We start from the raw sequence: 21310 nt of genomic DNA on the forward strand, positions 1-21310 counted from the left end.
AAAGTATATATTGTTGGACCCTGTTTGCAGTGAGGGTTGAGATGTGGTTTGAACTGGAGTAGACAGGATTTTTGTGGCAGAAGTAAAGTGGAAAATAAAAATTTCGTAAGCAAAAGAAGTGGTGTCTAATGAATAGCAAGTCTGCAAAGAGGAATTGAAATGGCCAATGTATCTGGCAGCATATTGTACTGGCACTTTTTAGCAGCTGTTTATCTTGTTCCCTAATGTGCTTAATTTTATTTTGTTTGGAACTGAGGATTTTTTTTAGCTGATTGTAATCAGAACTAAATAAAATAAAAATAATCAGAACTAAAAACTGCAACAAAAGTTTTGTGTCTCATCCCTGCTCTTTCTGATATATTTCTGGGGACTGCCCTTGCCGGGAAGATGAATGTATTTGGCTTTTAGATGTGAAGTTGTGGGGTTTTTTTAATGTTAAGTTTTCATTGTCTTAATTTTTTGTAATTTTTATGTTTTTTCTTACTTGTATTTTGTGTGTGCGCATATTTTTTGTGATCCACCTTGGGGACCTTTTTGGCCAAAAGGCAGCATAGAATAAACAATAACATAGCATCTACCTGCACAGTGACAGCAATAGATACACTTAGTATACTTAGTTTAGACCAGGGATAGGAAACCTGTGCTGCTCAGATGTTTTGGACTTCAGCTCCCATCAGCCCCATCCAGGGATTATGGGAGATGGAGTCAAACAACATATGGAGAGCCGCAGGTTCGCCATCTCTTGATTGGACACTCAGTAGCTCTCATGCAGCTGCTGTGTCCCCAGGTGTTCAAAAGCCAGCCAGTGGATTTGCAAGGATGGTGTGAAGGTGCCAGTTGTATGAACTGACATCTCCATATGAAGAGTAATACATACAGCTCTCATGTTTGTTCAAATCAGGGTAGACCCTCATATTACCCCTTATAAGAGATGCCAGTTCTTACTATTGGCACTGTTGGGTGAGTGCTTCCAGGTTGTAAACTGCACTGCGATTTTTCGGCTTCTCTGTGTCAGGAGTAGGCATAGTTCAGACTTGGTGGTCTTGCTCTGTCTTTTATTTTTTTTAGTAAGGCGAGCCCTAGGATCCTCCATCCGGAGCCAAAGAAGGCAGAGATTTGCATAAAATTTGCATATGCTAATTTATGTGTATAAAAACATATAATTAGTATCATTTAATAGAAGTGCAATATATTTGATGGGCAACTTCATGACTGCTCCCCCTTTTCATTGCTCTTTATCTTGAAGCTGGCTAGAGCCAGCTCCTCTTCAAATAGAGGGCTATTCTCTGTAAAGGATGACACATGACAACCCTGGTCGCAAAATGGAGCAGTCCAAGATGGTCAGGAGGATAGATATCACCAAAAATATTCTGCATTGGTGTCCACCTATAGCGTGTGCTTACCAATTCCCTCCCACCAAGCAGTATCACTCACTCACTCATATCAGACCACCACGTAAGCATTACACAACACAGTACCAGACACACAGGCCACGAGTACCCTTCTGAACTGTATAATGAAGTAGAATGGTCAGTGAGAAGCTGGGGTAAACATGTATTGTAAATTGCATAATCAAATCTATTTGGAGAAGGCTGCTAAAGCGGTATATAAAAAGAATCACTTCCAATTTGTGGGAAGAGATATATTATAACAAGCAAAGATTAATTGCAAATAGTAGTAATCTGCATTCATTTGGCATTGATTTAGTTATTATAATTATTTTATTCTTTTTTGTGTTGTATTTTTTCTGTTCTGTTCAGTGCAACAGCTACTTCCAGATTGCTAATTATGAGTATAATCTGTAAATTGGGAAACGTGTTCACTTTGGCCCATCGGTCACAGCACTGCTCATTTACAAACACTGATGTTACTACACAGGGAGAAGTGGGGGAGGAAATACTTTGGCATGCTTTTAAGCTTATACTGCTCAGTCCCATGATAGCCCGTATATGAAAACTGCTCGGCGTATTTTCTTGCTAAGTTATCTGGTCTGTTTTGCTAGGCAGCCTTGGGAGGTGAATGGGAAGGGGAGATCTTTAGCTACAAAGAGAAAAGAAGAACTTGGTAAATGTTGCTCTGCAGATGGTAAAATTGCGATTACATGGTTGCCAGAATGTTTGCCTTTCCGGAATGAGTGCAAATAAAGCTGTGAATATCAGGCAGCCAAGCATTTCCTAATGACAAACCGCTCTCAATGTATAACTTGCAATGTATGGTCTACAAAGGCGCTAACTTTTATTAACAACGCTTCCCTGAAGATTAAAAAAGAGATCTATCTTAGCTAATTGAAAATGTTTTTAATTGCAGCTGCAGAGTTGGGCTTCCTCAGCAGCCCCAGCATGCATGGAATCAGCATAGCACTAACATCGCTGGTGACTCTTTTTATTGGCTTTATTTTGGGAGCTCTGTGCTGGAAGGTGAGAAATACCAAATGTAACTGCTGTTTATTTTATTTTACTATTTATAAAAATACTTATACACCACAATTTCATTAAAAAATGTCAGAGCAGTGTATAATAAATATGCATGCATACAGTTAAAAACCACATAAAATCAAGATAATAGATAACTGGCTAACAGTAACATAATTTTTTCTCTAATTGTCTGCATAAGCCTGGCAGCATAGAAAAGTTTTCAGCAAATGTTTAAAAATTAATACTGACGATGCCTGCCGAATCTCTGTTGGAAGAGAATTCCACAAACTGGGCCAATAACAGTAAAGGTTCAGTTTTGTGTTTATATCAGATGAGTCTCATCAACTCATGGGACCACCAACGGCACTTCTACAGAAGAGGGGGGGGTTGAAACCAAACCCGTTGGCCTTGTTCATTCATTATGCTGATCCAAACCATGGCTTTGTGAGAATGAGCAGGCATGCAGGTACCCAAACAACAAATTGTGGTTGTTTTACTCCTTCTCCAGTCCTGCTGCTTCCATACTATCCAGGTCTCAACCATAGTTTGGCTTAGCATTATAGTCTTCAAACAAATCATGAGCAGTAAACCAAGAACAAATCTTGGTTACAGCTGTGGTTTGTTGGGAGTAAGAGAAACCATGAACCCAGGTTTCCTTAGCACTAAGTCAAACCATGGCTTGGATCTGGATAGCAGCAGGCAGCAGGAGAGGTGTGAGATGAACTTGAGTTTTGCTCTGGGTTGCTGTATGCTTGCTTATTCTTGCTAAGCTATAGCTATTATCTTTATTGGATTGGGCTAACTGAAATTCACAACGTTATGAGAAAACTCTTTAAAGAAGAGTCCAGGTTGTGATAAGATGTACGAAATGCTGCAGTAGTGCATTATTCGATGTTTCAAATTTGTGTGTTATGTTGGCACATTAAAAAAACTGAAATTGAAATAAACAAACAGGATTATGAAGTAGCAGGGCACTACTGCCCTTTTTGTGAAAGGCCTATATGAGCACTCCTGCCCTGTGGTTTTACAAGGAATCTTTCAGCTCCTTAAAAACAAAAGCTGCTCTTGGGGACCAATCCTATTCCTACTTGGTTGGTTGAGGGGGCCCTAGGAAGTGGCAGAGGTGCTACTCTGTCAGCATGGAGGGGGAGGGATGACATGTACATATCCCACTGGTGATTTTTCCAGCAGCAAAATGGAGGAAAGGGTGGTGGTGTCAGGGTGGGCATTGATTTGCTCCTTCAAAAGTCTCCTCATTTCCCCAACACACCCTCCAGAATAGTTCTACCCCAGGCCTGGGACAGGCATATATAAGCCCCTCCTCTTGCAATGGGAGGGAAGATGGAATAGGTGACCCCCACCCCATCTCCTGGCCTGGAATCAGCAAACCAACAGCTCTGCAGTGGTGGTTCCACCAGCGGACCTCTTCCTTATTACCACTGTAAGTGACCCTTAGAATTACTTTGCCCATCACTATTGTGGCTAATGAGCACTTTGCCAGTGGACAAAAGGCTAATTTTACTATACTGAAAAGGTTCCTTATTTCAACCCCCACTCCCAGCTATGATTGTCTTCATTGCCAAAGAACAGATAGACCTTTTACCCTGGGCTTTGACCCCTGAAATGTGATGTTTCAAAGTTGTATTTTATGTTGTTGTAACCTGCCCTGGGACCTCAGGGTAAAATGTGGATGATGATGATGATGATGATGATAAACAAGAACTCTGCCAATTTTTAGACAAAACTCTAGCCACCTGTGCAGTTTAAAAGATTTACCCTTTCCACTTTCTAGGTTCACCCTCGTTACTAAAATAATTTCTGAAACTATGACCCCACAATTCCAGATCATATGCATAAAACTATACAAAACAAGCTACTACTTTAATAGAGGCTTGGTATCATTGTTTACATTTACTTTCTGTGATATGTATAACATGATAGCTAGTGCATTGGAACCCATATTGGTAAAAAAAAAAATTTTTAAAAATGTTTGCTCATTTATACTGTAAGGCAGCCTTTCCCAACCGGTGTGCCTCCAGATGTTGTTGGACCACAATTCCCATCTTTCCTGACCATTGGCAATGCTGGCTGAGGCTGATGGGAGTTGTGGTCCAACAACATCTGGAAGCACACTGGTTGGGAAAGGCTGCTGTAAGGCATCTAATAGCTACTAATCATGAAGGTTTTGTATTATTTCCAATATGAGGCAAAATGCTTTTGCATAACAGAGTTCATGAGCGGGTGAGTGCTATTGGGCTCATGTCCTTCCCAAGGGCATCTGGTTGGCCACTTTGGAAACAGAATGCAGAACTAGATGTACCTTTGGTCTGATCCACCAAGGCTGCTCTTATGTTCTAATGCTATTTTCCCACAGAAAACAACCCGCAAACACATACCAGAAAGTTACCAGGCTACAGAATCTAACATCTGCCAAGAGGATAATGAAATAAGGTATTTTTATTTGTTTGTTTATTTATTAGATTTATAGCCCGCCCTTCCTCCCAGTAGGAGCCCAGGGTGACATTTTTATTTTTTTATGGGTCATTGTGAAAAATGTAAACTAATTGCATCTTTTGACCATCCAGAACACACTCCTCAAGTCCAAATAATATCTGTTGTTGTAGATCTGGTCACAAAATACACCTGAGAGAAAACTCTGAGACATGTCTCATATACTCCTGTGCTATGTTCCATTAAGACTCCAGTCCTAAACTTACTTTCTAGGGCAGAGATGAGGAATATTTGGTTGCTGAACTACAGCTCCCATCAACCCTAGCAGCCATGGCCAATAACCAAGGATGGTGGGAATTGTAGTCAGCAACATCTGAAGGGCCAGAGGTTCTCACACCTGTGCTAACGAGTAACACAGTGGGGCTTATTCCTGAGTAGATATGCATAGGATTGTGCTATAAGATTGCAAAGTGAAGGACTGGAAAGTCAAAGAAAAAGTCTGTGGCCCCCTAATTATGTCCACACAGACTCCAAATTTACTGCAGTCCTATGCATATCTACTCAGAAATGAGGCCCACTTAATTCAGTAGGGTTTACTCCTAGGAAACGGTATAATATCACAGCCTTTGTTGTTTTAACTCAGAGGGGTCACTCTTCTTCTATAATCTTAAGAGCAGAAAAGCTTCTCTTTCATACAATTTTGCTCAGAGTTGGAAAAGTTACTTTTTTGAACTACAACTCCTATCAGCCCCAGCCAGCATGCCCACTGGATTGGGCTGATGGGAGTTGTAGTTCAAAAAAGTAACTTTTCCAAGCTCTGATTTTGCTTTAACTTAAGTCAGTGAACCTCCTATGGTGTTTCTCTGCAAATGGATGCTTTTCTTTCTCGACCTGGATTCTTTTACATGTGTTACAACTGATTGCCTCCCAATATGATGAAAAAGCACTTTGGTTTTTGTTTGCTTTTCAGTATGCTGCAGCAAAAAGAGAAGATGCTTCTACAGGTGTAGCGGTTGCTTTTTTAATATACACTGTTACTGTTTCACATCTGGGTAAGTTCTGAAAAAGACAAATTTGAGTTGCTCACCAACTTTTCCTAATGATTGGCCTGTTGAAATGTATAGTAACTATTTCCTAAGGTTTCTTTTTTAAAACTATAAGCCAACAGTCTTTTAATATGGCCACTTTATTAACAATGAAGTCACAGACTACAAAAGTAAGCCCTTTAATTCCCCTTTAGAGAGGTATTCAGGTCAGGAGGTAGTAAGTTATTTCATGAGAGTTCTGAGCCCCAGTGCTCTCCTAAAGGCACAACTTGTGTCCTTGTGTCTGAGACTGGAATTTCATCTAGTGCTGGCACTCCTCTAAGAATGCCCGTAGAGCATCTATTTTGCATCCAGGAGGACCAGGTTCAGTCCCCAGCATCTACAGATAGGGCTAGGAATATCACCTGCCTAAAACACTAGAGAACTGCCACCAGACAGAGTTGATGACAATACTAAGGTGCAGGGAGGCAAATGCAGCACCCAGTGAAGGGAGGTTTAAGCTTTCCTTCCACTAGCTACAGTATCTCTGAAAATCCATCCCCATGGCCGTTTTACAGTTTGCAGCAATTATTACTTTTCCTAATGTAAATTGCCAAACCAGGGCAAGTGGGTGGGATTCGCCAATATCACAGCTCAGGAGGGAAGGCTTAAACCTCCCTTCACTGTCGGCTGCATTCCTGAAGACAATCCCACCCGCCGCCATCCACACCTGGTACAGTAGGGCCCCACTCATACGGCAGGTTCCGTTCTGGACCGCCGCTGTAAAGTGAAATCCGCCATAAAGTGGAACTCATTGACTAACATTGTCTAAAATGGTGGCCGATGCCCAAAAAATGCCGTAAAAGTGGACCAAGCGCCGTAGGAGTGGGGCCTTTCTGCAATTGACAACCACTGTATCGGTGGAATGTTGCAAAGCAGAGCGCAGCAAAGCGGGGCCCTACTGTATTTACTTTTTAAATAATCATAACTTAATTGTTAAGCATGTCTAGGGTTGAGTTTTTGACAATATAAGGCTAAGTTGGCCAATGTGTTTCAAATGTGAGCTGAGCTGATGTTTAAGATTTCAAATGTACATAAAACTAGAGGTCTGCAGCCAAGGTTTTTGCTGATAAATACCGTAATACACAGAGTGTACATAGGAACGTACATGCTCACACACGCACACACACACACTCTCCCTCTCTCACACACACACTCACACACATTGCTTTTCCCCACATTACACTGAACAGAGGTACAGTGTCTCTACATGTGTGCAAGTATTTTTGTGAGAATGTACACTTGTTGATTTGTACAGCTCAAGTATTGTGTACAGAGGTACAGACTGTATACTTGCAAAATGTTACAAGTGAATAACTGTATGAATATATAGCTCAACTATATGTATACACAGGCACACAGATTGCACACTTGAATGTAACCCATAAAGTCGACAGGACATGGGAGAATCTACTTCTCCATGTCTTCACTGTTGACCATATTCTCATCCCACAATCCTATGCTCCAGCCCTCCTCTGCCTCCTAAGCACCATCCCCTTCAGAAATATCAAACTGTCTGCCCAACATTTCTTTCCTCTCTGCTCCTTATTCTCTGATAACATGTGGTACAAACTCTTTCTTTCCCATGAAGGCAAGGCTTCCCTGCAACGAACATAATACAATACATGCTGAAAAGCTTCACAGGGGGAAATTTAATTGGTGGCATTATTATTTGAAAGTACCTTTTATTATTTTATGAAATTAAACAAATTTCAGTGAAACATCTCCCAAAAGCTGTTGGGCTTTTCTTTTTCCCCTGTCTTCTCTACCAGGCAGCTAACAGTTCCATGTTTGCTTCATAAATGAAGCAGCTTTAAGCATATTTGTATTCCTTCTGGAGTGACAGACTGAGTCTGCATCTGTTGTTGTTGCCCGTGACTCCATACTGAGAATACAGAGCTGTGGACAAAGAGTGTGCTACTGTGAAACCAGCGTTGAATTATACATCATCAAAGAAGAATCAACACTGAAATGGACTGTATTTTTATATTCAGACCAATGTGTTTCTTTGCATCTTCAAATTTGCAGTGGATTTTGGCAAACGCATGAACAAATTATTCTGGATTTATGTGATCCAACATCAAAAGTCATAAGGAAGTTTGCATTTTGCATATGAATGGAGACTCTGAATAGGAGAAAAATGCAGAAATGAATGAGAATTTCAGCACTGTACATAAGACTTGCAAATAAGGTTATGCGATGGACTTACATGCTAGCTTTTTTTCATCGGTGGAACTGGGTTCATATTGAAGGAAGGTCACATATGAAATAAGATTAAATATCAAGCTGTAAGTGAAGTTTTATTCCAAATAACAGAAAATCAACATACACTTTGGCAAAGCTGTTACGATCAATTCAGGAGAAGTAAACATTGGATCTTGGCAACGGGGCAATTGTAATAGGATGGAACATTGATTGCCTGATGTAGGGGAGACTTCCATTAACGTTCCAGTGAGAAAACGGAGAGAGAGAAAGTCAGCATCGGGAATAGAAAATTACCATAAAGTTTATTTAAAATGCTTATGAAGATGCAATTCTATTCTTAAAATTAAAAAAAAAATCAGGTCATCTTGAAGATACCAAGGTTTAGTTTAGCTTTTACTGTATAACATTTAATATTTGCAAATAAATATAAAAGTAATACACTTTTCATCACTTAGCATTCTCCATCAATTATTATTAGTTCAGCTCAAATAAAAAAAAATCTTAATAGTTGTCAGCCTCTTGATATTATTTGTAACAAAGCTGTGGACAGCAAATCCAAGACTGAAAATAACTCGCTCATAAATGTTAAAGAGGACACTAAAGGTTACTCAGAGCCTATATAGAATGTACTCGGTGTTTTATTATTTTTCCTGAAAACAGAGTCAAGGGATGTTCTGTTCTATGAAATGGTTGGATTGCTCCACATTTCAAGCTACTAATCCAATAATAACCTTTAACTATTATAAGCTTAATTAAACTATTGTTAAAATCATCATTTACAATGCATTGATAGAGCTTAAGAAATGCTTTAAAGTTACAGATTTTCACATATTTATTTATTTTTCATATCTGTCACAAACTCTTAGAAATAATATATGAAAAACTATAGAATATATTTAGGATTGATTTAAAATAACACGAATCTGGAATTCCTAAATCCCTATCCTATTACTTTTGGCTGTTAATAAAGCTAAATAACATCGTAAGTACCACCACACAATATGTGATATTAGGAAGATATATCTGCATGTGCTGCCAGTGAGGACGCATATTTAGGATGCACACTCCAATCCAAATCACACAGCTGATCTGTTAAAATGGCTTAATAATATACAGGCTACCAGCTTCTACATCTATAGATAAATCAGAGCCTACAATTATGACTTTCCAACCTATCTTTAGAGTCAGAAAATTTTGAAAAATCTGTGCAAACTAAGATATATCGGAAGCTTTGCTTGAATAAAGTTCTAGCGCAGGTCCTGACAAGGTAGAAACCAGAGCCTTAGTCAATAGTAACATGCCTCAATAAATCACTAAACACATTAATAAACATGCACAGCATTTCACTTTCCAGCAAGTGTTCTAAAAGAAGATGGTATGAAATATCTGAAACCTGCTTTTCAAACTTTTTCAGAAGGGAACAAAGAACACATTTGTTGCTGATTAAAATGGCTTGGAAGGTAATATTGCAAACTTGTTGGAATCTATAGTACATATTGTGCAAAGCTTCATTTATATTGCAGGGTTTATAACAATGCCACATTCTCTTTACCATTAAAACAGAACAAGACAAAGTTAAGGTCAAGAGGCATTTCCAGAGCCAACTAAAAATTCCTAGTATAATCCTACTGGCATTACCATGCTTGCATAACAATCATTGTTCTCGTTTTGAATGTAAATAACCTCCATTAGCACAAAGTGGAATAGCATCCCATCACAACTGAAGTTGAATAATCATTTTGACAGTTAGTAGCATGTCCTTGGCATATTCTACTTAAGAGGTTTGACTGAGTGGTTTGGACCTTCTCAGTTAAATGTCACAAAGATGAAATATCTGGAGAGTATTTCGCTATTTAGGATTATCATTTGGCAACCTAATTTTGAAAACTAACGAACTGGATCCCAACATCAGAGGATTTTGATCCAATCCAGTGTATTTATTTGGCACCTAAATTTGGTTGTGCTCACAACTGATCCCCCTTTTCTTGTGATTAGATCTTGAATTCCAGAGTTGACCAAGTAGCTACTGTTAAGTTTAAGGGTCCTAACTCCATCATGAAGGTATAATTGGTGTCCTTGTTGGGATCCAGCCTTGTCACAGCCAGTGTGGGCAGAGTGGTATTTGCATCCAATAAGGCAGAGCAGCCATGTTATCTGGTTTGTTTGAATAATAACAAGCAAGCTGTTCTTCAAGTGAATTTGGACAGAGCTGCATAGTTTTATGAGTCACAAAATTTTGTTTTAGATTCAACAGTGCACATCAGTGTGTGTGATGTTGCAGCTCTCAAATATTTCTTAAAGAGAATATTTGCAACAGCATGGAGAAAAGGCAAAGCAACACTTTCTTTAAAAAGAAAAAAAGGGAAAGCTAGTTTAGTGCATACTGAAGATCACTTAACACAGATTAGTTACCCCAACACCCTTTAACTATTCTGTCAGGATATGGATTAGTGGGTTTTTTCTGTCTTTTCAGAGCTTTCTGAACCATGGTCTGAGGATATAAATCAGTGCAAACCTTTGTGAGGACAGAACCAGGGTGGGTTGTTTTCTGTGTGCATGAGTTCTTCTGGTTTGCTTAACACTGGATATAAGGTTATGATCTATCATTATTCAGAAACCTTGGATTGAATCAAGATGTGCCCATCCACAATTGGAAAGATTTTCCCCAACATATAGTGCAAGATCTTTCCATGAAAAAAGGAAACTGAAATCAATGGTATGTTTCTGTTAGGCTTTTGTTGGAATTTCACGACGTCTTAAGATGTGTGCTTGTGTTGAGCAAAGTCTTTCCTTATTTTTTGCACAATAGTTTGTAAAACTGCCCACATTTCTATAACTGACTTGTCTCCGGATCCAACCCTTTCTCTGTGCAATGTGTTGAACACATTTAGGTTTTTTGCAGTGAAGGACCAATATATGCCTCCAAAAAGATGATGGAGGAATATAATTTTTAAAAAAAAAAAAAAATCAGGTCAACCTCATTTTATTAATTCCTTACAGATTTTGCAAAAGTGCGTATTGTGAAGTCATGGATGACTTTTGTGGAAAACGAAAGCAGCTAATGACAGCAAATTTCAAGATGCTATTTTACAAGGGATTTTACTTGAATAACTTAATGGTACTTATTTCACTGCAAGTTTGCTTTAGATCTATATTTAATACAGATGTGCCATAACATATATACTTTCTCTTTTGAATTGGGTGAGGCTTTCCAGACTAGACTCTATATGTTATATCAAAAAGCTACTTTTGTATTATTTCAGCTTTTTGGTAAAAGAGTTTGAGAACTGCATAATAGTTTCCCCTACATCACTAGTAATTTCATCCAACTGTATTTTTAAAAGAAGCCATGTAAAAATAATTATTAAACATATTTAAGTCCTAGGAACTCAGAAACTTCAGGCTTCTTATTGGGCAAAGATATCCCTTTGCTGGCTCGGTCATGGGTTGAGATTATGTATATTTTGATGTGAACATCAACAGAATCTTGTGTGTTTGTAATCTGGCTGAAGGTTTATAAAATGTAATATGTATCTTATGTGTCCTATAGATGTATACCCTTGTCCTTTTTATATATATATATTGGTTGAATCTGGAATGATATACATATACTTTATTGTTCTAAACAAAGAATTTTATGCACTGCAGTTTAATGAATTCTTTACTTTATTCGCTCCATAAGGGGAGACTTCCCAGGGGAAATCGGCAGTATTTAAAACTTAGCATATCTTTTCCACCAACAACAGCGCCATACACTGATAATGCGTAATTGCCCCAGGCCCCAATATAATGTTGCAGTCCTCAATGATACTTTCCAATCTCTGCTGTCTTCATGACTTTAATACCATTATATTCTTAATGGGCTTTGAAAGGTCTTTTAGGAAGACCACCTAATGGTCCTGCACATGTTTTCAAATACCAACTCATTTGCTACTAGTCAAGCATATTGCAACAGCCAATGTATTTATTCCTTTTGAGTGTGATACAATAATGCACTGCCAAATGTCTTGAACTGATGCCTTTAGGGATTAGAAGCAGTGACTCAATTGTAGCTGAATCCAGATAATCGTGAAACATTGATGCCAAAAGAGACCTTATGGACTATATATTTGATAGTATGTCTGGGGAAACAGCTAGCAGCCTTAGGAGATTTGGAACTGGTCCCTGAGGCCATTATTTATGTCTTTCTAGTTAAACTACTGTATAATGTCTACTCTGCTGGTGGGTGCTGATCCAAATGATGATGTCTTCAGTGTGTACAAGCCACTAGAAGTTTCTACACTATTCCATGCAGCACCACAGGTAGCTGAACTGTCCTGCTTCATGGCTTGCCACACACAAGAATCTAACATATGCTGGGACTTGAGTGGGGGCTTTTCTAACTACTGCTTGGAACACCTTTCTGCATAAGTGATCACTGCACATATTCCCACCTGTTCAAATAGAGTATACTTAGTCACAAGGGAAGCATTTCCAAAGCAAGGAGGTCAGCCCTTCATCTAAACAGATTGTCTCCAAGAAGCCTTTCCCAGCCCATAGAGCCATTCCTAAGAAAGAAGCCACAGCTCTCTGCAGTGTGTTTTTAGATCTCGCATAGAACATCGTAAGTCATAATAAGGAAGTTGTTTTCCAGTAATCACAATTAGACCACAATCCAATCCACCACTCACTGCCATCAGCAGGGCTTTACAGAGTAGTGGGGTCACTGCCCCATCCACAGCCCCGTTGTGCATAGTGGTTGAGGCAGAAGGTGGGGAGGCAGTAAGGGGGCTTCACCAGCCTGATGCTGTTGCATGATAGCAGTGAGACTGGGTTGAGATCCAATGGACTGACAGTTGCCTCAGTCCCTTCCTGCCTCTGGAATGCCCTTGGGTGTCCCAGCAGCAGCACGCCCATATGGGCAGCAGTAGGTTGACTACCTGCCTCCTCCATTATTTATTTACACACTAATGGCTGAAATCATTCTAAAGATCAGAATAAATTATAAAGGAATTGAAACTTACAGATATATAGTCATGTATTAAGACAGGGGTGGCCAGTATGGTGCCATCTAGAAGTTACATGGCCAATGGTCAGGGATGATTGGTATTGCAGTCCAGCAACATCTGCAGGGCACCACATTGCCTATCCCTATACTAATGTAATACAGTATATAATAGCCCAAGTCATCCATACAGGTGGTGTGGTGCTAATAAGCCACCTATGCATTCCACCTACCTCTCCTGTCCCTGTGAATGATGTGCGTGCTGCGCGTACATGCCTACCATCAACCAATATGGTAGCAGGGGTATCAGTCCCTTAGGGTGGGGCGTGCATGTGGTCTTATTAAAGCCTTCACTGACTGTATTGAGGTGGGTGCCTGGGAACTTCCTCTCCCTGATCTGCAGCAGGGTCAGAACCGACCCTGCTGCAGATCGTGGAACAGGAGTGCTACCTGCTCACCTTCAGGGTCGCAGGGCTTCTCGGCCAGGCCTGACTTGGCTGTCCTCTGGTGTCAACCCTGAATGGTCTGACTCAGTACTAGGCAGCTTCATATGTTACTTTCTATTCACCTAAAATGCTTAAACACTAATTGAAGTGGGTGGGAGTGGAAATAACATTTTCCCCTTGCTTTGCTGGCCTAAAGTGGTCTAAAATGTCCAAAACTAATAACAAAAAGATAGGTCTGCTGGCTGTCCTGTTGTCAATTGAGGTATAGCAAAAATTTGGCAGAAACTGATTTAGCTCCCAGTTCCTAAGTTGCCACTATATTTCTTTGTTTTTGTTGTTGACTTTTAATTCTTTTTAGTTCATCTTCAACAACTTGGGCACAACACATGACCAACTCTATAAACAAGTATTGCCCTCTTGACCTCTAGCCCCTTCTGGTAAATTCCGTGGAAACAGAACAGAAACTCAAAGTACAGATTGCATTTTTTCCAGACATATGTGAGATTTTGGGCTTCTGTCCAGGCCTGAACACAGGGGCAATTTTCTGTCTTTTTTGGCAAAATGAAGCATTTTCTTGAACTCATGAAAAAAAAGATTCTTTGGAGACTACAAGTGTCTCTTTGTTTGTTGGCTATTGTGCCATGATGAATGAAGCATAATAGTAAAATAGGCCCCATTAAAGCAGCTGAAAGGCAGAATGTGTGGCTTGTATCAGGTTTAAGTGACCATAGAGCACAAATGCCAAACACTCCGCATGTTAGACATTCCTCCATCTCACAGCTTACAATTTTACTTCTTGATTACTGTACCACTTAATCTGTTTTGCCCATGAAATTGAATGTGTTTTAACATTTATCCTATCAGGACTACCAACGGAGGGGGAGTCATTATCTTTGGTCATGAAAAAAATGTAGGTTTTTCTCTTGGCCACAATTAAGAGGAAAATCAATTTGTGGGTCTAGAAACAAGCTTGCTGTGTACAAAGGTAAAATTCACATTTCTTGCTGTGCCCACTTTTGCGTCTGGCTCCACCCATCACGAGCATGTGGCCTCCAGAAGGTTGTCCAGTCCTCGTACTAAAAAAAAGGTTCCCCATCTCTGTTTTAAAGGTATGTTTGGGTCCTGCGTCAAAATGCTGCTATAGTTATTGTATTAAAAAGAAACACAACAAATACTTTACAAAATCGAGTGGGGAAGAGCTGTAGCTCGGTGGCAGAGCATCTGCCTTGCTTGCAGAAGCTCCCAGGTTCAACCCCCAGCTTCTCTAGGTAGGGCTAGGACAGAATCCTGTCTGAAATCCTGGAGAGTTGCTGCCTGTCATTGTGGACAATAGTGAGCTAGATGGACCAATGGTCTGACTTGCTATAAAGCACCTCCCTATGTTCCTAACAGAGTTATTTATGTGTTTTAGCAATTCAGTGGTAACCTCTTTTCAGAGCTTGGAAAAGTTACTTTTTTGAGCTACAACTCCCATCAGCCCAATCCAGTGGCCATGCTGTCTGGGGCTGGTGGGAGTTGTAGTTCAAAAAAGTAACTTTTCCAAGCTCTGCCTCTTTTACTGCAGCCTGCTGGATGCTTGCCACACACACACACAACCTTTCCTCCTAACCAAAACAAGTGAGGAAAGAGTATCACACTGCTGTTGATGGGCAGCAATATATGTCTAAATGATACACACAGTCCAGACTATGGGTTGTATCCCTTGCTAGTCCTACTCAGAGTACACCCATTAAACATAATGGACATGACTAACTTAGGGCCATTAATGTCAATGAATCTACTCTGAGGATGGTGAATTGGCGACACAACCCTTTGCCTGGTCTGCACTACTGTTATGAAAACTATAGTTGAAAATTGACATCTAAGAACATCAAAAAATAACAGAAATTAGGGGTTTACTTTTGCTGTGTGAGAGAGATATCAAAAGATTTTTACAACTGAAGTCCAGTTGTGTTTTTCAAAAACTGGGGGGATAAAGAGTATCCACTTTAATAAAAATAGCTAAACAACTAGTAGGGAAAGAAAATATCAGCCGTCTAAAAGCCAAATAAATAAATTCAATTAAAGTGTCAAAGCAGATTTAAAAAGTTTAGTGGTTTTCAGCAACAAATCCAATCACCTAATTCCTTCCTAATCAACTTGTGGGCTCTTAAACAACAAGGAGAAGGAATCAGTGTGGGATGGTTTGATAAACTCCTGGCAGAAAAGTCAGCCAGACCGCAATGAAGATTTTTATTCTGAATCTTCCACAAAAGGATAACAGGACAAATCTAGCTACTTTTATGGCTTCTGAGGGACCATAAAAGTTAACATTTATGGGACAAGGAACTATACAATATACACTGCACTAATACAGTTTAGAAGAAGGAAACAAACTAGTAAATTGTTGTTTAAAGTGTATCCCTTCCAAAGATGTTATAGATTTCTAAAAGGAAACATTTGAAGGAAAGAAGGATTTTGATGCTGAGCTTTGCCAAGTCTGGATTTACTAGGCATGTTAAAAAGCATAAAATGGTTAGTAGCTCTCACTTAGCTAAAAGGAAGTTCCTAACTGGTCCTTGAAAATTCAGCCCCGCAAAAGGATATTTAGGTTCCAAATTTATAATCACTTACCTGAGACTAAACCCCACTGAACTCAATGGGATTTACTTCTGAGTAGACATTAGGGGTGTGCACCGACCACAAGATTTGGCTCAGTGCTTCAGAGGACAGCCTGCTTTGGTCTGAAACACTTTGGAAGCTGCCTGATTTGGTTCATGTTGGAATCCAAATCCCAATTCAGAACAATGAAAGTTCATGCCTCCCCCATAAACTGCTGTGGGGAAATGTTAAAACACAACTTCTTTTCCTTTTGACAGAACTAGATGACATCTGCAGGCATAGTAACTACTCCTGAATGGATAAAGCCTGCCAATTTACACATAGGTGTAGTTCTTTTTCAAAAGAAACAGTCTATAACTTCTTGATTGTTAAACAGCATTGAGTGAAATTTGCATGCTTGATAGCCCCTTTGGAGGGAATGAATCCTGCCAAATTTTAGAAGCATAGCTGCACAGGTTTTCCTGCAAGGACAGCATTTACAGTTTTGTGTGGTTAAAGAAGGATTAATTTAATCTTCCCTTTGAAAACAGCATATGTGAAAGAGGTGACCTCAGGTAAGAAACCTGCCAGATTACAGAAAAATCAATCCACAGAGTATTGTGTTTGGTGCATTTCAATTTGGTTTGTGTGTGGGGGAAACTAAAACTGTTTCACTTCCCTCCTGATGGTTTTGTGAGCAACAATTTTATTATGAAAATGGGACACATTGCAGAGGTGACCCTAGGAAAGTAGCCTGCAAAATTTCAGAAGGATGGGTGCAGGGACCAGGGACTTAAGATGATGGGTGGGTGGGAACAGCAGCAGGGTTGCGTTCTGCTCAGTTGGCATCAAAAGTCACAGAAACTGTTGCAACTTCCCTCCCAGTTCAAAAAGAGATCAACCAAATCTGCACCTTTGGTCACTTGACCATAGAGTGCTCTTTGTACTTCAGACTGCATTGTTATCTGGCAGTAAACCTGTAAAACACAGTGAAAGTACTTCTAAATAAACATTCAAGGGATTGAGCTATATATTGATATTTACAGTTTTTAATGCTATTTTATATTGTAAACTACCTCGGAGACTTGTGTTGAAAGCATGGGTATACACTGATAAACAAATAAAACCAGACTGAATTTAACATACACACGCACACGCATGCACACACACACACACACACACACACACAATTACAGACAATTATCTGTTATTAACTTTCACCAGAATCATGTCCATACATACTTAGAAGCAAGTTCCATTGGATGGTAGTATACTCAGAGTAGACCCATTAACAGCAATAGACTGCACTAACTTAATCCCATTTATTCCAGTGAGTCTACTCTGAACATGACTTGGTTGGATACCACCCATTCTCTCCAGGGTGGTTTATTCCCTAGTTATGTGTTTAGGATCGCTGCCTAACTTAATTTCGGGTTAATGGCAAATACACAAACTATTAAATAAGGGATTTTTAGGACTTATTAGAGCAAAAAAAAAATAGTCCTGCCAAACACCACCATAGATGTCTCATGGAATTAAGCTTAAGGAAGTTGGATTTGGGGGAAAATGCTGTTTGCTCATGATTGTGATAATGCTCCTGTGAGCAGCAATTATTGTATAGTGCAGGGGTGGCTACTCTGTGGCTCTCCAGATGCTGCTGGACTACAGCTCCCATCATCCCTGACCATGAGCTGTGTTGGCTGAGACTGATGGGAACTGTAGTCCAGCAGCATCTGGAGAGCCACGGAGTGGCCACCCCTGGTATAGTGCTTCTTCATCTTCCTCCTCCTCCTCCTAACTATCATCAACAAAGATGGATTTACTAATTAAAATGGGTTATTAAAGCAATATAATGCAACTGCCTTAGGTTTGAGAATTAAAGAAAAAATAATTTGCAGAAAGACAAAAAATAACATGTTACAAAGACAATGTTTGTCCAACAAATTCACCTTGCATTTAGACATTTAGCTCCAGCAATATATAAATCCCAGCAACTGAACATATCTCACAAATCATGACATGTTCCCATCTCCAGGTTACTTCCATTATGTGCAACAGGATCACAAGCAGAAAATGCAAACATCCTTGTTTCAGCAGAATACAATGTTAGGAACATAGGAAACTGCCTTATTCCAAGTGAGAGTACTGGGCCACCGAGCTCAGTCTAGAGCAGCGTTTCCCAACCGGTGTGCCTCCAGATGTTGTTGGACCACAACTCCCATCAGCCTCAGCCATGCTGGCTGAGGCTGATGGGAGTTGTGGTCCAACAACATCTGGAGGCACACCGGTTGGGAAAGGCTGGTCTAGAGTGACTGACAGGTGAGTGGTATTCAAGGCTAGTCTCAGAGTAGACACATTGAAGTTAATGGACATGACTAACTTAGGTTCATTCATTCCAGTGGGTTTGCTCTGAGTAGGACTTAGCCGAATGCAATCCAGTGACTCTCCATGGTTTCAGAGTGAGGATATTCCCAGCCCTACCTGGAGATGCCAGGGACTGAACCTAGAACCTTCTGCATACAACGTAGATGCTCTACCACTAAGCTACAGCTCTTCCTTGTTATTCCAGCATAGTGAAATTAACACTAGCATACTAATACCATTGCTGTGGAAAAAGGCAGATCCAGCATAAAGGCCTTGTGCTGGCTAGATAGCACTACTACAAGGGTGGGTAATTGGTACTATTGAGAGTATGATGGGAAGGAATGGAAGAGTGGCCAGTTTGATCGGAATCCTATCCTCCCATTACCTAAGCTGTAACGTTGCACTTAAGAAATAAGTAATGTAAGTAAAAAAATGGTCCCCTTGCTATAAATGGGGAACATGAAATGCCAATCCCTTACAACCCTCTATACCAGCTTCTCCAACGTAGTGTCTGCCCCCCTCTAGATGTCATCAGAACTCCAACTCCCATAGCCCCATCCAGCATGCTCAACATCTGGAAGGTACCAGCCTGGGGAAGGCTGCTCTATGTAAACCATATCGTGGACAGATTCAGTGTAATTCAGTAGCCAATGACAGTATAGCTCCAGCAGTATATAAATCCCAGCAACTGAACATATCTCACAAATCATGACATGTGGCAGCATGACTTTGTTTCTATGTCCACAGAACTGTGAATATACCAAAGCATAAGTGGAAACCTGGATGAGAGGGCACAAGGCACAAACAACAAACGTTGAACAACAAAGGCCAGATGATAACATTTTCATCTTCGAACCCCTTAACATTACTCTGAGACAGAAAGAGGACTGAAGCTCAGTGGCAGAACATCTGCTTTGCATGCTGAAACTCAAAGGTTCAATCTTAGGCATCTAACTACACCCAGACAAAATGGTCTCACTGCTTGTTAAGGAAAAAGTGTGCATGTAGCCTATATTTGGTACAAAATGAAAGCTGTGCTGGGATTGTCTCCACTCAGCAGCAAGCATCCAATGCAAACTCTCACCAAAAAAAAGCTAAAAATGTGCTCATATGCAGTACCCACCTCCTCTGCCTCCACCTCTGCATCTCCCTTCCCTAGCCTCAAAGGGCAAACATTTACCTTCAGGACTAGCAAAGGGAAACTTAGCAGAGCAGTTTTTTCCTTCTGGAGATGAGACTAGGATGGCCAGTCGCAAAATTACTGGCAGGAAAATGTATTTGCATTATTTCCACTATGGAGAGGATCCTCTACAACAGGGGTAGGAAACCTCTAGCCCTGCAGGTGTTGCTGGACTGCAACTCCCATAGTTCATCACCATTGCCCATGTTGTCTGGCACTGATGGGAGTTGGAGTCCAACAATATGTGGAGGGCTACAGGTTTCCCATCCTTGCTCTGCAAAATAGTTGAGAGTCTGAAAACATTATTACATATAAGCACATTGTTTCTGCAAACTAAAGTCACAAGAAATGACAGCATTATAAATCTAAAAGAAAACAGTGGCTCAGTCAAGTGTGACAGCTGCACAACCTCCACTGTACAAATAACACAAAATCCTTCATTATTCACTTTTCATTGGGTGGATCCAGCGTTGTACAGTTTTATGTACTGCAGAACTGCAAGAGTCAGGTCTTCAGAACACAGAGGACCAGGCAAACTATTTATCTCAGTGTTTCTTTTACACTCATAAACCTAAGTTTTAAATCATCTGTGACTGCTGAGATGACAAATGCGAATGTAAAAAAGAAAAGAAGAAGAAAAAAATGGTCTGAAATACAGCCTTTACAAAGTTGGGAAGCTCAATAAATAGCTATTGATTAACGTTTGCAAATTGTTCAGTCAGTTCTACATGATGAGTGAGCACTTGAAGAAGATATATTACATCCATCTACTCAATATTTGGATGTCTGGATTTGTAATTGTCATGTATTTGTGATGATGTGCTTGTAATGAAATGTAGTTGCAATGCCTGTTTAAACAATGTCCTGCCTTAACATTAGTCTTCACTTAAACAAGTCTTGTGTTGCCATCTGGACTGAAGGCATGAAAGCATCACTAAGATGCAGCATCTGATCCTTCCTGGGTTTTATTTTAAAGAAATTACATTTCTCAGCTGATTGAGTCATTTGAGATAAAGACACTGGTTACAATCCTGCTGTGTGGGATATATTGTCTGATTTACGCATGTAGAATTCACACAAAGGGTAATTAACATGGGCAGGAATGGTTTTTAGGGAGCCTCTATAGACTCTAAATTTGACACTGAGGATCTTTTCACTTTACATTCTCTTTCCAATGGCAGGCATAACACAGCATGGAAGGTCTTGAAACTCATTCAAATGGATTAGACTTGTCGAAGTCAAAACACCGATTTCACAATCTGCATCAACATGTAGAATCCCATTTTGCTTGGAAATAAGAGATTTCAGATTTTATATGCTGGGAAGCAATTAGAAGAAGTGCAAAAGGAAAGTGGGTATGACGGTGTGGAGAGACTTTGCTGGCTAATTCTTGAGCAGGAAAGTTAATTGCGGCAAACAAAATTATATAGATCCAAGTGCTTCTGGATCCAGCTTTGTCACTGGAGGCCCAGGTGTCGTTGGTGGCTAAGAGCACCCACCTTTTATCAGCTTTGACTGGTGAGACAGCTGCAGTCATTCCTAGTTCAGGAAAACTTCACAACAGTAATTTGGGCATTGAAGACTTCAAGACTGGATTACTG

At 40.0% G+C, this 21310-nt stretch overlaps 1 protein-coding gene across 5 annotated transcripts in view; it reads left to right on the forward strand.

The window, feature by feature from the left end:
- Window positions 1–19338, forward strand: part of KITLG (KIT ligand) — a 114545-nt gene extending 95207 nt beyond the window's left edge. For 3 of the 5 annotated variants that reach the window (XM_061639600.1, XM_061639605.1, XM_061639603.1), the window contains 4 exons: window positions 2308–2417; window positions 4789–4865; window positions 5836–5917; window positions 7723–11739. In XM_061639600.1, the coding sequence (XP_061495584.1) occupies window positions 2308–2417; window positions 4789–4865; window positions 5836–5875 (227 nt within the window). In that variant the 3' untranslated portion in view covers window positions 5876–5917; window positions 7723–11739. Of the gene's footprint in view, window positions 1–2307; window positions 2418–4788; window positions 4866–5835; window positions 5918–7722; window positions 11740–19276 lie in introns of those variants that run through there. The other 2 variants (XM_061639602.1, XM_061639601.1) reach the window with 2 other exon arrangements.
- The last annotated feature ends 1972 nt before the right edge of the window (window positions 19339–21310 follow it).

This window comes from Rhineura floridana, chromosome 8 (genome assembly GCF_030035675.1).
Source record: "Rhineura floridana isolate rRhiFlo1 chromosome 8, rRhiFlo1.hap2, whole genome shotgun sequence".
Taxonomy (NCBI): domain Eukaryota; kingdom Metazoa; phylum Chordata; class Lepidosauria; order Squamata; family Rhineuridae; genus Rhineura; species Rhineura floridana.